Source organism: Passer domesticus, chromosome 10 (genome assembly GCF_036417665.1).
Source record: "Passer domesticus isolate bPasDom1 chromosome 10, bPasDom1.hap1, whole genome shotgun sequence".
NCBI classification, from domain to species: Eukaryota; Metazoa; Chordata; class Aves; order Passeriformes; family Passeridae; genus Passer; species Passer domesticus.
This window is the reverse complement of record NC_087483.1, coordinates 13,099,082-13,113,100: the sequence shown is the minus strand read 5'-3', so window position 1 is coordinate 13,113,100 and position 14,019 is coordinate 13,099,082. Positions and strand designations below refer to the sequence as shown.

General features: G+C 39.0%; 1 protein-coding gene across 7 annotated transcripts in view; it reads right to left on the bottom strand.

The window, feature by feature from the left end:
- The window catches only part of MFSD6 (major facilitator superfamily domain containing 6), a 43,967-nt gene that overhangs the window by 2,422 nt on the left and 27,526 nt on the right, over positions 1-14,019 (bottom strand). For 4 of the 7 annotated variants that reach the window (XM_064433830.1, XM_064433831.1, XM_064433828.1 and 1 more), the window contains 4 exons: positions 9,724-9,821; positions 4,455-4,616; positions 3,797-3,895; positions 1,724-2,004 (listed from right to left, as the gene is read on the bottom strand). In XM_064433830.1, coding sequence (XP_064289900.1) covers positions 1,724-2,004; positions 3,797-3,895; positions 4,455-4,616; positions 9,724-9,821 — 640 coding nt within the window. Of the gene's footprint in view, positions 1-27; positions 80-1,723; positions 2,005-3,796; positions 3,896-4,454; positions 4,617-9,723; positions 9,822-14,019 lie in introns of all 7 variants that reach the window. The other 3 variants (XM_064433832.1, XM_064433833.1, XM_064433834.1) reach the window with 3 other exon arrangements.

Here is a 14,019-nt window from a genome sequence, read left to right as displayed (position 1 = left end):
ACTAATAGCAAGCAGACAGCAGCTTACCTTCCATATCTTTTCCTAACTGCACTTTCCCAAGAAGCATGCAAAAAACAAACTTGTGTTTCAAGGGGAAAAAAACAATTAACTGGACTTCAAAGTGTTTAGACAAGATAATTCTTATGACTAAGCAAGTCTATTACTTTTTTTTCCCCCACGCTTCTTAAATACAGCTTTTCTCAGTTGATCCCACCCTCCCCAAGATACTGCTGAGACTTTCTGACTGGCACAATTTTTGCTATATTGATGTACAAATCTATCCAGTCTTCTCAAACAAGCCTTATCAGGGAACATAAGAGCACCAGATACATTCCCAGGGCTGAAACAGCAAACCTCCACACTAACACATTTCATTAGAAGATGATACACTGCCTATGATGATTTGTTTTGCACTGAAGCACAGAGAATAAGGCTACTATGTCCCTTTGTCTGAAGGACTATGAGCGAGCAGAAGCAAAACTGATCCAAAATCTTAAGGAAGAAGGAATCATTTTTGTCCCTAGTTCTCTGTGCACTGACCCTCCTTCCAAATGACCAATTTTCATTTTAAGGAAGCTATTTAACAAATTTAATAAGAGAGCTTGGCAGCCTTTTCCTACTTTCAGTATTTTAATATTATCAGCCTAAAATAAATGACTGAGCGCAAAACCTGAAATATTTTGAAGCAAGTTTGTCCTCTTGGAGCATACTCCAGAAACAGGGACGAGAAATTTTGGAGAATACACATGACAAAGAAAATGGTACAATTTCCTTGGTGCAATGAATTTTGGCACATTATCAAGAAGTACTTTTGTATCAGCACTGGATTTTTACAGGAATAAAAGCATTGTAAAGAGAACATGTGCCTTAGAGAACAGGCACAAAAGCCCTTCTGGCACTTCACAGCACTTGTGGAAAAAGCATTTCTGTGTTAACGCCTACTGGGTGCAAGAAGGAACCTCACCCACCCTGAACTTCAGACAGGTAAACACAGGGCTGAGACTGACCCTGCTGTTCCAAACCCCGACAGACAACACCTCCCTACTTGGCTCAGCAGTGTGCTCCAGCTCCAGTTGGAAAGGCATGGCCAGAGCATTACAAGTTCAAGATCCAAGCCCATCCAACCACTGAGGCAGCTACTGCAAGCTGCTCTGTGGGGAGACTGAACAGAAGGGTAATGGTGCACAGTAAGCACCAGCCACCAGATATTTTTCAGTCACAGATTGGCTCTTATCTGGTGTAACTCTAGGTAAAAAAGAGATTAACTTCATGTGAAAAAAAGGTTCTGTATCCAATCAGCAGCCATACACGTCTGACAGCATCATCTAAGCAAAACTAAATAAAAATAATTTTACAGTGCATTAAGAAGCTGTGTATATTCCTGTTCAATTATCACCTTGTAAATTTTACAAAATGCATAACCTGCAGATTCCAACTAATATGAAAAGAAATGTAAACTTAAAAGGAATCCAAATATATCCAAGTCTGTAATACAGAGTCCCTTTCTGTCTCTTCTCCTACCATCTTCAGGAAGATACTACTTGCAAAGTTACTCCTGCTACATTATACATAGGAAACAACTCTATTTCATCTACTGTGCACAAGTCCAGTTTTACTATAAGCTGACAGAAAACACCTACCAGGTACTAACAGATTTACAGAGCTATAAAGGTTTTAAAGCAGCTAAAATTACATAAAAGCTTCCTGAACATTAGAAGATTACCTGTAAAGGCTGATTCTCAGGAGTGGGATTGGTTTTGGATAGTTTAACCATCTCTTTTATCTGGTAGACAGCATAAGCTAAGGTGACCCATGGAGAAGAGCTGATGCCCCAGGCAGGCTTGTTCACATCCTCCTGCTCTTCCTGGTGTTTAGTTTTCTTTGGAGGGAGTCTGGGCTCAGTCCGAGGCATGATATCTTCCGACTGCTGTTGCACAAGGTCAATAGTTGCTATGGGAACAGGACTGGAAGGCACTGGAATCCTTTCCGCCAGCATTGTCTTTTCTGAAGTTTAAAACAAAATCATCACTGGCAAAGCCAACAAGCTTAAAAAAAGAACAACCCTGAAGCAGACAACGAGCATGAAGTGTTCCTTGCTTTCACACCGTGGTTATCACTGCCCTGAAAGCAGAACACTGGCACGAGCCACCAGGAGCCAGACACAGCACGGTCTGGTCAGGGAAACGTGGTGGTGCCTGGGGAGAGCAGCTGCTGTGCCACTGCACGGGGCCTGAGGAGCACGAAAAACTCCAGCTGTCCCCAGCAAAGAGCTCCTATGGAGTTCTGCAGCTAGTGAGACAAGAATTAAGGATGGTGACACACTGGAAGACACAGAATATCTGTCAAAGAGTTTCAGGTAAAGGAAGAAATCCTCCCAAGAGACCTTTACATCTCAGGTCTTCCAATAAACTGTAATAGTTTTTGTAACTATCTTGAAATGTCATCCATAAAATGACTGCCATGACCCAACACAATGTGCCTTACAATCTTGAAGAGCCAGAGTATTCATACAAAAATAATGAAACAGATTTTTAGTAACTGGGGGATATTTTCAGCAATAGCTCTGTGCTCTCTGTAAAAACATATTCTGTAAACTTTGAAAAAAAATTTCTGAAGACAGTATTTTACAGATTAAGAGGATATTTTTTTTTAAATTATAAAATGACATTTGGTTTACAAACTCCTAGATAGTACTGGGTATTTTAAGCAAGGGCTGAATGTTCTCAAGGAGTGAAGAAATGAAGAGACTAATTCTGTACACACTTGACCACATACTTAATTTTACTCATCCAACTGGTCTGCTTGAAAGCAGCCTAATTACTGTCATGCTTTAAATTAATATACACACTGTTAAAATGGATAGTGTGTATTAAATGAAAACCAAAGACAGAAACAAAGAGAACAAGGCCACTATGAACAAACTGGCCTTTTGTAGATTCATTTGTAATTAACTGAATGCTGACAGGAAAATGAAGCAGCAAATTGCCTTTTCACCTTTCCATTTTCTGCCATTATAATTTGAATACAGGTGAAGAAAACACTAGCAAAATATATATGTGAACACTTCAGTACAGGCAGCTTGATAACTAGTCAATTTAATATTCCAGCTAAAAAAACCCTAACTTTCATTTCATACTCAAAACTCATACTGGAAAGTATTTAGGTAAAAAGCAGCTCAAAAATTCATGACTTTTCACAGTTAGCCAGACTTTTATTGTCCTTTTAAGAATTAATGCATGGCAAACCTCTAACTTTGCTCCAAGTATTTAGTTTCTGGTTGCCTTTATATTGATGAAGACAGAGATTTAAAAGTTCAAGTACCACCACAGCGGAGAATCTCAGGTTTAAAAAAAAAATCTATATAATTTTTTTGTCCTCTGAAGCCACCTCTACAATTTCTAGCAGGTGGCTTCGACTGGCAGAATATGAGAGCACAAAGTGGGATTGAGGTGACCTTAACGAATTGATGCAACTGAAATGACTCACTACAGCTGTGAAGACTAACCTAAGGATTCTCAGAACTGAGAGGACATACAGGCAGCAAAATCTATCATGCTTTCCTTCTATGGACACTCAAGAACTCAATGTTGCCCTTCTTGCAGGAGCAGCAGCATACCACTTCAATTTCTTCATTGCTCAGGACAAAAACTTCCCACTTGAAAATGAGCTGTTTTGTCAAAATCAGTTGAGTCAAGACACCAAACATACAAAAGTAAAGCTGCAGGAGCAGCTACATAGAGATCTTTTTTTTTCACTACTTCTAATTCTGTAGTGTCTCTGTGACATGAACATTTACCTTCTTCTTCATCAGGAACCAACATCCACTGGATCAGTGCAAACAGAAGCAGAATCACTAAACAAGCCATCCCTATTCCTCTGAATGTGGCAGCAGGACCTGTAATGAGATTTTTTTCCTAAATTGAGAAGCTACTTACTTAATAAAATAAAATGAGTCAGCATTATGTGCTTCTTGGCTACATATTGCCCATGTAGACTCTTATTAGCTTGTTTCATTACATTTTCCTCCCCCATCACTTCTTCAACAGGCTTTGTAAAGGATTTTTAAGCAAGTAATTAGATTCTCATTTGTTCATCGAGAGGCTTTATAGTATCAACCTATTCTCTCATAAAGGATTCATTCATCTTACAGATGAGGTTAGGTATTCAACATGATAATGAAAATATCTACGTGTAACATATTGAATCAATCTGGAACAATGACAGAACAAAGCCATGAGCAATTTGGTCTGAATGCAGTGCTGACCTTGCCTGAATCAGGGCCTGGACTGGAGATCTCAAGGCCCTCCCCAGCCTGAGAAGTTCTATGATCCCGTATACAAAATGTACAACTCCTTAACATATAACAATACCTACAGCATAAAGAAGTTTAAACCCGACAGTTTGGTAAAACCAGAATAAAGAAAACTAAAATTTTCACTATTACTTTTCCTTACCGAAGTAATTGACCAAAACCCCTCCAACCATGGCTCCACATCCTCTGCCCAGCCCCAGGTGGAGACCTTGCAGTATTCCCTGTGCCGACGTCCTGAGCTCCGGAGGCACGGCCGCGCTCAGGTACGAGATGCAGGCTGCCCAGATTGCCGCATGTGTGACACCTGCAGAAAGCAGACTTTGTCAGGAGCACCAGGGCCACGGGGTGCCAGCACAACATCTGAGCCACTGCACTCACCAGCTGGAGCACATGGAGAGAAAAACAACAAACACCCTCCAGTGACAAATGTCTGTGAAGTACAAATCAGCTTTTGGTAGTGTGATACTGGCAACCAAGCCACAGAGAGACAGGACACCTCCTTCTGCAGAGCCTGTCAAAAGCTCTTTCTCCCTCTAAGATGACCTCAGTTCTCTTCTGGAGACATAGTCCCTAGGGAGACAAGTCTCTCTGCCAGATTCACTGTGCCTTCATAGTGACCCAGGGCCTTTGGAATACAGTCCCAGTTTCACAAGCTGCAGGCAATTAAAGCATTGATGCCTCTCAGCAGTCTCCTTACCACCACAGTGAAGGCAGCACAAAGGTCATAAAACCCAGACAGTATCAGAGATATCCATGCCTATTCATTCATAGGCAAGAATTAATCCCCTCCTGCCCGTCTTACTCTCCACAAAAACCCAGTCCTCAGTGCCACCAACCACGGCCCCACGGCAGTCCCAGCCCCCATCAGAGACCATGCAAGTGTTTGCCCAGCAGATTTAGGGTCGGGATCACTTTTTCCTCCTGCAGGAGAGCTAAGGGACAGCCAGCACATGACCCTCAATGTGGGAGGCTGGCTGCAGGTGGAGCCCTCGCCTTGGAGCACCTGCCTGGGGTGGAGTGGGGAAGAACAGGACAGGAAAAGGCAGGGTTGTGGAGAAGTTAGAAAAACAAAACAGTTTTGTAGTTCATCACACATTAAATAAGCCTGAACTGTTTTGCCACCCTCAGATTGAGTGGGATTTTTTTTTTCCTTATTTCAGAGGTATTAAAAATAGTCATCACAGTTTACCAATTCCTAAGCTCTACTGCCTCAGTTTTAAACAAATATTGGCACAACTGATGATTCAGTCAACATGTTTCTGTCCTTTACACTTGACTTAGTAATGAACAGTTGGACAATCAATAGTTACTTAGGCATTTAGGCTGAAGACTCCTAAAAGCAAGAAAACACATTTTCGTAACATACAGAATAATGTGGATTTTGCTTAGGTGAAATGAGAAATAGCACTATATGAAATTGATATAGTGCAGGTATACACATGTTAGATGTCCACCAGGCTGTCCAGGTCAAATTCACTCAAAATCAAACCCAAAACTCCTCAAGCTTTGGGTATTACACATATATGTGTGCATGTATCTCTCTCTCAAGGTTTTGGTACTAGAACATCTCTATTGAAAAACAAAAAGCTGCATTAAAATGAGTCTGTATTACCTTACCATTTAGAGTTTAAGGCTTTAAAACTCACAGATTTTCTATGCAAAAAGCTTAAGAGTTTTAAAATTCACTGAATCTCTACCTTCTTTAATGCAGATGCATGGACACATTGCAAATAGCAACCAAAAGCTGTCCCAATAACAAAGCAGAGCTAATTTAAAATAGGTAAAGTGGTTTTGGTTTAGAAAGTACATCAATTAACATAAAACATGCAGTTTTATTGGCTCTTAGGAGCAAGTAAATTCGTAAAGCCAGGCAAATAAAAAACACATTAGAAATTATTTGAACTGAGCTTGTTTGAATACAAAAGGCCATAACTTAACCAACAGGTTCTAGGATGTTTTCATCTTTAGCAGTGAAAGCCCCACGAGAACACAGTGTTCTCAGTTTCTCTGAAAACAAATCCATACCTTTAAATCAGCTCACTACACTTGCCTTTAAAGGCACAGCCCTTTTATTTTAGTATGAGTACATTAATAATGTGATTTTTATCATAATTATTTATACAACAGTAACTATTTGAAACAGTATTTACCACAGCTTACATAAGAAGTCTGGTCTGCATTACTGTTACTGCTAACCACAATTCTTTCTAAAAGAAGCTGCTCACTATATATATTGTGACATCATTTGCTAAAACCACTAACCACCATTTCATCATCTGCACAACAGTTCCAACAAGTGCAGCAACCCTAGAGTGATGCTTGTAATTTTAGTGAATTTAGAATAATTCATACATAAACCGTGAGCTGAAGGTTTGGGGATCCAAATTTATTTAAAGAGAAATATGTATCATAATTATTGTCAGCCAAAGGCCAAACTCTTTGCTCTCTAGACATAACTGTGTTGCTGGAACATCAGTAGGAGTCACTTCTTAGAATAGTACTTGTTTTGGAGCTTGCTGAGCAACTGCCAAGTGAAAACAGCTCATTTTCAGGTTAACAAGGTAGTTTTGTAATTTAGAAAAAATTCCTGTCATGCAAATTAGTGAGCTAGCATAGCTGTTATCAGAGAACCTGGACCAGTGCCCTGGAACAATAAATTACAGCTAACTAGCATAGCAAAACTTTATCTGCTAAGTGCCAAATAAACAAGATTGCTTGTGTGCAATATACATAGATATATATGCTTTATAAGGAGGTCTTGAAATCTTCAGTCATTACAGATTCAGCCTTAGCTCTTATTTTCATACATTGCCTGTGCAAGTCAATACAGCATAGTGGTTGAAAACTTTGGATTGAGAAGTGAGTTTAAATCTCCTCATTTACTCCTTTGAGAGTACAATGTCCTCATCCCATCTACAAACAGCAGCTGGAACATAGCAGGGTTCTTATTACAATCAATAGACACAGTCTGCAGAGTCATCTTCCAGAAAGGTCTCCATGCCCTTCAGCAACAGCACATGGGGATAATCCTGCTTGTATTGCAGGAACACATTAAGCAGAAAAATAAATTTTTTACAGAAGTCAACTAAAACTTCTGTTAGCCTTAAAACCCCTCGAGTTGATGGAACTGGAGTTTATATACATGTGACAGCTTCCTGGAAAAAAGTTCTGCACAATTAGAGCAAGGATTTCACTGAGGGGTTTCAAAGACCTGTCAACTTGATGGCCCACATGGTGCCCACATGTTGTACACAATCTACTCTTTTTTGGTTTTCAATACAATCCTTACATAGAGAAAAGAGCTACAACTCTTGCTTCCCTCTGTCAATAAGCTCACTTAAAAATAAGAGATTGCACCTCACCAAATTTCATTAAGGTACCACTTCTTACTGCCACTGACAATACAGTGGTCATGTAGGAGAGAAAGCAGAGCACAAAGAAACAGGACTTGGAACTGCTGCAGAAAAAAACAACTCTAGAAAATATGAAAACTGTTACAAGGAGGAAGAGAATGAATAAATGAGTGGGGGGAAAGTCAGCAGTACTTCTAAAAAGATAACCTTGATCCCCCATTTGGCAATACTGAGTGAGATGACTGGAATCCTACAAATGCAGTGGCAGTGGTTAGACACACACGGGGCACCCGTGGACATCAGGGACCAACAAATGACGTCTGATGCAGGCAGAAAAGGGCACACAGAACACAGAGACCTGGGGGCTGGGTGGGGGAGCTGTGCGTGGGTTTGGTTTGTGTTTAGCTCTCTCATTTGCTGACTATAAATAACTGCAAATAGCCAGATTAACCAAGGAGCCCATGATTCAGCAGTGGCTAAATATGGTAACATCTGGCAGATACATTTATGACAAAGTATTATTCTGAAGGTCCTTAATTTTTTCTTCAAATCTCAATTACTCAGGATTTGTGTACTGGATACTTTGCTGTATGTAAAGGCAAACCTATGCATTTGAAATTTCAGCAGAATAAAAACCACATGCAAAGTACAAGAAATGTCTTTTTCAGCAATGACTTATAGGATACTTCCAGGCACAAACTTATGGCTGTATAGGTAAAACCAAAAGGAATTTTTCCTGTATTTTGATATGTGATATCTTTAAAACAGGATTACCTAAAAGGCAACATCCAAAGCTTTGTATTCATCATTTGTTTTCCCTAGATGTTTGATCAGATGAGAGTATAACACATACTTATTCTTCAGGTTCTTTCTAACATGTTCCTATTTTAACACTTGGTATGAACAATGAAGCATCAATTCAATAGTTGTTTGGGGGTTTGGGGGCTTTTTTAATGAGAAAATTCAGTAGCTTGCTGTTGTGGCAATTATAATATAATAACCTGATTTTGTTAGCTCAGAACGTTAAGGAGCCAGGACACAAATGGATCACTCTGTGTGTATGCAGAGATCCACACAGTGCTCTCTAATGGCATTTTGTAACTCAAAGCCTACCTTACAAAGACTTCTGTAAGTATAGTAAAAAAAGTTAATTTAAATTCAAGTTATGCTGCATACAGAAGAACGAAACTTCTAAGTATAATCTGTAGGAAAAAAATCTAAATATTATTGTTTAAAACCAAAATATTGGCTTTAAAAAGATGGTAAAAAATGGCACTCTTCAAACATTGAAGAAATAGAAAGTAAAACAATTCCACGTTTTCATGGTTTTGAGAAGTGATACCCACCACAAAAAAAGGTCACAAAAAAGACACAAAAAAGTCATAAAGACTAAGCTAGAACAATGTATACTTTAACATTGCAATGAAGTTCTTACAGACTTCTACAACAGGATCTGAAAACAGGACTCAAGTTACTTGTCAATAGACCACACCTCTGTCCTTGGAAATAAGTTTGTGAAAGGGCATGTCTCTTAAAGAAGTTCTCTTAGCATTCAGAAAGCTATTGAGAGAACTTCTGCTGTAGCTATTAAAACAAAAATTCTATCATCTAAAAGTACTGATGGAACAGGAAAACTGAAATATGTTAACAGAGACAGAACGACCCAGACTATGTTTGGAGGTTTTTTGCGGCATCCTTTCAAGGACTGCAACCTCTGGCATTTAATGACGTTCACATTTATCACCAAACAGGATTTGCAGTAGGTGTGTACCCTCGTAGCTCATGCTTCTGTCTCTTTGTTTATTTAAAGGGTGTGTTGGTCTCACACAGTTCTGTTTGAATAAGCAGAGAACTGTGCACAATCAAATGCACACCCACCCTTTCAACGTCAAATTTTTTCCGAGGATAAACAGTAATGGTTTATGTGTTTGATGAAACTGCATCTTCTGGGGTATTTGTGGTCAAAACAATAGTGAAATACCGTATTTTTTATTCAATCATAGCTCACTTGAAAACAAGATAAATAGAAGCACCTGATCTTGTGCTGGAAGGTCTTACCTTGAAGCACTTCCATCGGAAGAACCGTCCAGGCATTTTCCAGGTACGAGATGTAGATGTACCGTGCTGTGTTACAGGCAAGGCCAATATAAAGCACTCTAAAGGAAATAAAGGAAGGAGAAGTCAGGATAGTCTGCACTTTGCCTTTCTGGTATGTTATAATACAGCTTACCAATTTAGAAGTTATTTGCATGCACAGGGTTTGCCAGTCTAAAGCATTTGCTCAACAGAAAATATATCCTTCAAGTCCTACACCCAAACATAAACTCTCCTCCTGCCCATTCAACACATTCAAAATCCTAATAGAAAATAAATAAATCAAAGAGACAGCAAGCCCACTGAGCTTTTAATTGAGCTCTGTAGTTCTATGCCACACTCTAAACGGGATTGTGTTTCAGAGAGAGAATTTCTGAGTGCATTCAACATCCTTTCCAAACAACCTGCTTTTCTAATCATCCAGAGATTCATTCTGCCATTTCAATGAAAGCCTGGAGCAGGTTTGTATTAAAGGAATTAATTTTAACCCAATTAATATAAGTTTATAGTCCCAGTATCAGCAAACTGCTCAGAACTACTCTAAAACACATCCCACAGAAGCAATATGGTTTATAACAACATGCCTCAGGATAAAACTTAGCCATCCTGTTGAAAAGCAGCAGATGCTGCATCTCAGAATTTAGAGGAAAAAAACCCAACAAAACCTCTTAAAACAGCTTTTAAACAATGAAATACAAAGACTATTTGTGAAGTGCATTTCCCATTGCACATTTAACCTGATGACTCTTCCCTTCCAGTTCTTAGATTTAGCATAGCTTCCCTCTGGGGTGCTCATTCATCCAGCTATCTTCCTCTTATTTTTAGATGGATCTTGGGAAACAAAGACTTAATTGAAAACATGTTTACAGCTTGAGAAAGGGTGCTATTTCAACCTCTAAAGATTTTTTTCAGGGACGAGGATAATTTGTTGTCCCAACAGGGCTTGTTGTTTGAACCCTGGTTTGACATAAGTGAAATAAATGCAATTGATAATTAAGGTGAAGCACTAACCTTGTGAAAGGGCTCTATTCTTTCTGCTGCCTTTTCAGTTAGTTTTTCTACAAATGCACACCAAGTATTAATTAAATGGTACAGAACCACTGGAAAATCTAGAGTGAGACACCATCACAAAAACACAGCATCTGAGGTCTCCAAATACACATGTTGACAGTGAAAAATCCAGCACCAGAGTTTTTATCATGTCAGTGATATCAAAAAAGGCCTGTGCATTTCACAACAACATGAATTTACTTTCAACGAGTAGGGCAAGCTGGCAGGAAGTCATCTCCCCTCAGTCATACATCAAACCAAGCTGTGTTGCTTCCAGATACATGTGAGGTCCATGAATAGCTGGTTTAAGCTGCCTTTAGGCAACAAAAGCCCAAGCATTCAAGGAAGAAAACATGGGAAGCCACGGAAAAGTTCACTGTTATACAATAATGAGAACAAACTTGTTCTTTGTGCTGTGAATCATAAATTTCATCTCATCCTTTAATTAATGCCTTCTGTTCCAAACAAATAACTTGATTCCTTTCATAGCCACAATTTCATGTAGCTCTTATGTACAACCACATTGCTGAAATGTATCAGGACACATCAGCCTCAAAAGGTAACCAAACTCACAAGGTCTGCAGGCTCCTGTCTTCACTGCCCTACTGGAAAGGCCCAGGGTGATGCATACTCTCAGGAATACAAAGGAATGGCCTCACCCTATACATTTGTTTTTCCTCAGCAGCAGTACAGATGCACCTCTCTGTTCAGGATGAGTTCTAGACAGCTTAATTTCATTTTTGCCTAGCAAAAACTTTTTCTGTTCACCAAGAACTGTCTTCCTATCTCAGCTGTTCCCTAGCACAGCCAGACCAGAGATGTGACCTCCTGCTGCTTCAGAGCTCTTCCATCAACACTAACCACTCACCTATCTTTTTTCCAATATGTTACATTGGCAGAAAGATTTGGATTCGGAGTTTAAGAGCAGCAATTTAGTCAGGTTCTACCTCTTAATTTGTAAGAACATATGTACAGAGTTTTAGGTAAATTACAGTTTATGAAGATTTCTATAAATATGGTTTTGGAGGGGTATATGCCAAAAACTTTTCTATATTTACAGAGTCTTTTAAAAAATGCATTTATAATAATCACTTAGGCTCCTTATCAGACCTAAATGGAAAATATAAACAGATGTTCCTTATGAACCCTATATGCAGCACCCACAGAGACACCAGACTCACTTCACAGGTTAAACATTTAAAGCACTGAATCTATATTTGTGACAAGAAGTCTAAGCTGTTTACAGCCATGACTACCAGTCTCTGCTTCCCATAAAAGCTCACATGCTGGAACTGTGGTCAGACAAACACATTCTAGCTCAACCTCAAGCAGGAAGTTATTTTCAGAGCTTGACATCATATTCTTAAGTGACTGGCAGTTTTGAGTGCTCCTACACCAGGTGGGGTCTAAATATTTCATAACCAGTTTTGTACATTTTTTTTGGTCATAATATCATAGGATGGTTTGGGTTGGAAGGGACCTTAAAGATCATCTAATTCCAACTCCTCTGCCACAGGCAGGAACACCATTCATTAGGCCAGGTTGTTCAAAGCCCCACCCAGCCTGGTCTTGAACACTTCCAGGGATGGGGCAGCCACAGCTTCTCTGGGCAATCTGTGCCAGGGCCTCACCCCTTCACAGTAAAGAACTTCTTCCTAATATCCTCTCAAAGAAATACTAGAGGCACACATGCACTGCACAAGTGTATGAATAGTAGAGCTAATGAAGTCAGAAACTGGGTATTTTAATCAGCAGATATTATGCATGACCATAGTTAATATGGTCATGCATAAAATGCTTGGACAATAATTTGAACATTAGTTTTAAAAAACTGTGAAAACATAAGAGGTTTCAAACTGTTGTAAGGGTTTTATATGCCACTACATACAATGGTTTTAAGACTTGAAAAGGGAAACTGAGTCTAGTAAGGTGTAACACCTATTTCCTTGCAGTTCTACAAAGGACATTCAATAGCATGTTTTCCTGCTACAGTGACAATGCATGCAATTCTGGTACTTATCCTGTCTTCAAACTGCACAGAAAGAAAGACTGAATGATAAGTATTCAAATACTGCAGAAAGAATGTCTACATCTAGAAATCAAACAACCCATAAGAAAGGAATTATGATCTATTAAAAAATAGATAAAATATCAACACCAAATGCTTCTGGCTAAGGATATGGAGCTGGAGGCTATTGGAATTTTATTCCTAATAGGAAAATTATTATCTGCACTAGAAGGCAGCAGACAACACATATACAGAACTGTCAAAGAAGATGAACTATGAACTCCTATCCATATTTGTTTGGAGAAGAAAAAAAAAAAGCTTGCTTCCTCTCAAACACACAAAGTTCAGAAAGTACAAGGTGGTAGGCAACCAGGAGGAGTCATCTCAAACTGTGATGACTAAACACAAGCATTAGATAACACTAAAATATGACTAATGTGCATTTCCCAGGTGTAGGTATGCAGAATGCTGTTTCATAGCAAACAGGGACTAGTGTTTAAACAATTCAATCTTGGCTTCACAGGCTTAGCAGGGAAAAAAAAAAAAAAAAAGGGAGCTAATTCCATATATCATCCTTCTTTTCACTGGCCAATGCCCCCATCCCTTCTATTCCATCCTATTCACAATCCTACCACTCTTTTGGTTTTCATTCTTTAGTTGAAGTCTAAGCCTGAATTCTGTACTATAACATACACTGAAAGAGCATACCCAAGCTATCTTTAGCCATGAAGACTGTGATCTGTTCTCACCACTCCTCCATCATCATATCCTTCCTCCAGGCTTTGCATGCAAGGTGTCATTTTCTCTTACTAATTATTGTCAAATTCAGAGATTAAGACTGACTCTAAGTAAAGAGATCCTCCTCAGCTTCAAGTAAGAAAGAACTCCATCTTTTAAGTAATCTCTCAAATTACTGTGCTGAACATCTCAAACATTTTTAGTAGAGGTCAAATGAATAACAATAAAAGCAAAACAAAGAACAAAATACACAAAAAGAACAGTGCAAACAGCTTAAAAATACATCTCAATGACCGTATGATCGTATGATTATAAACCAGGCATTTGGAAAGGATATGGTGCTAACACACAGCTCTGAACTTAGATGCACAGAATACCTGAGTAAATATAAAAAATTCACCTTTGCAGCTTCATTAACTCAGGTTTTCCCCATCTTTCCTCCCCTGTGCTTTTTTTAAAGAGTA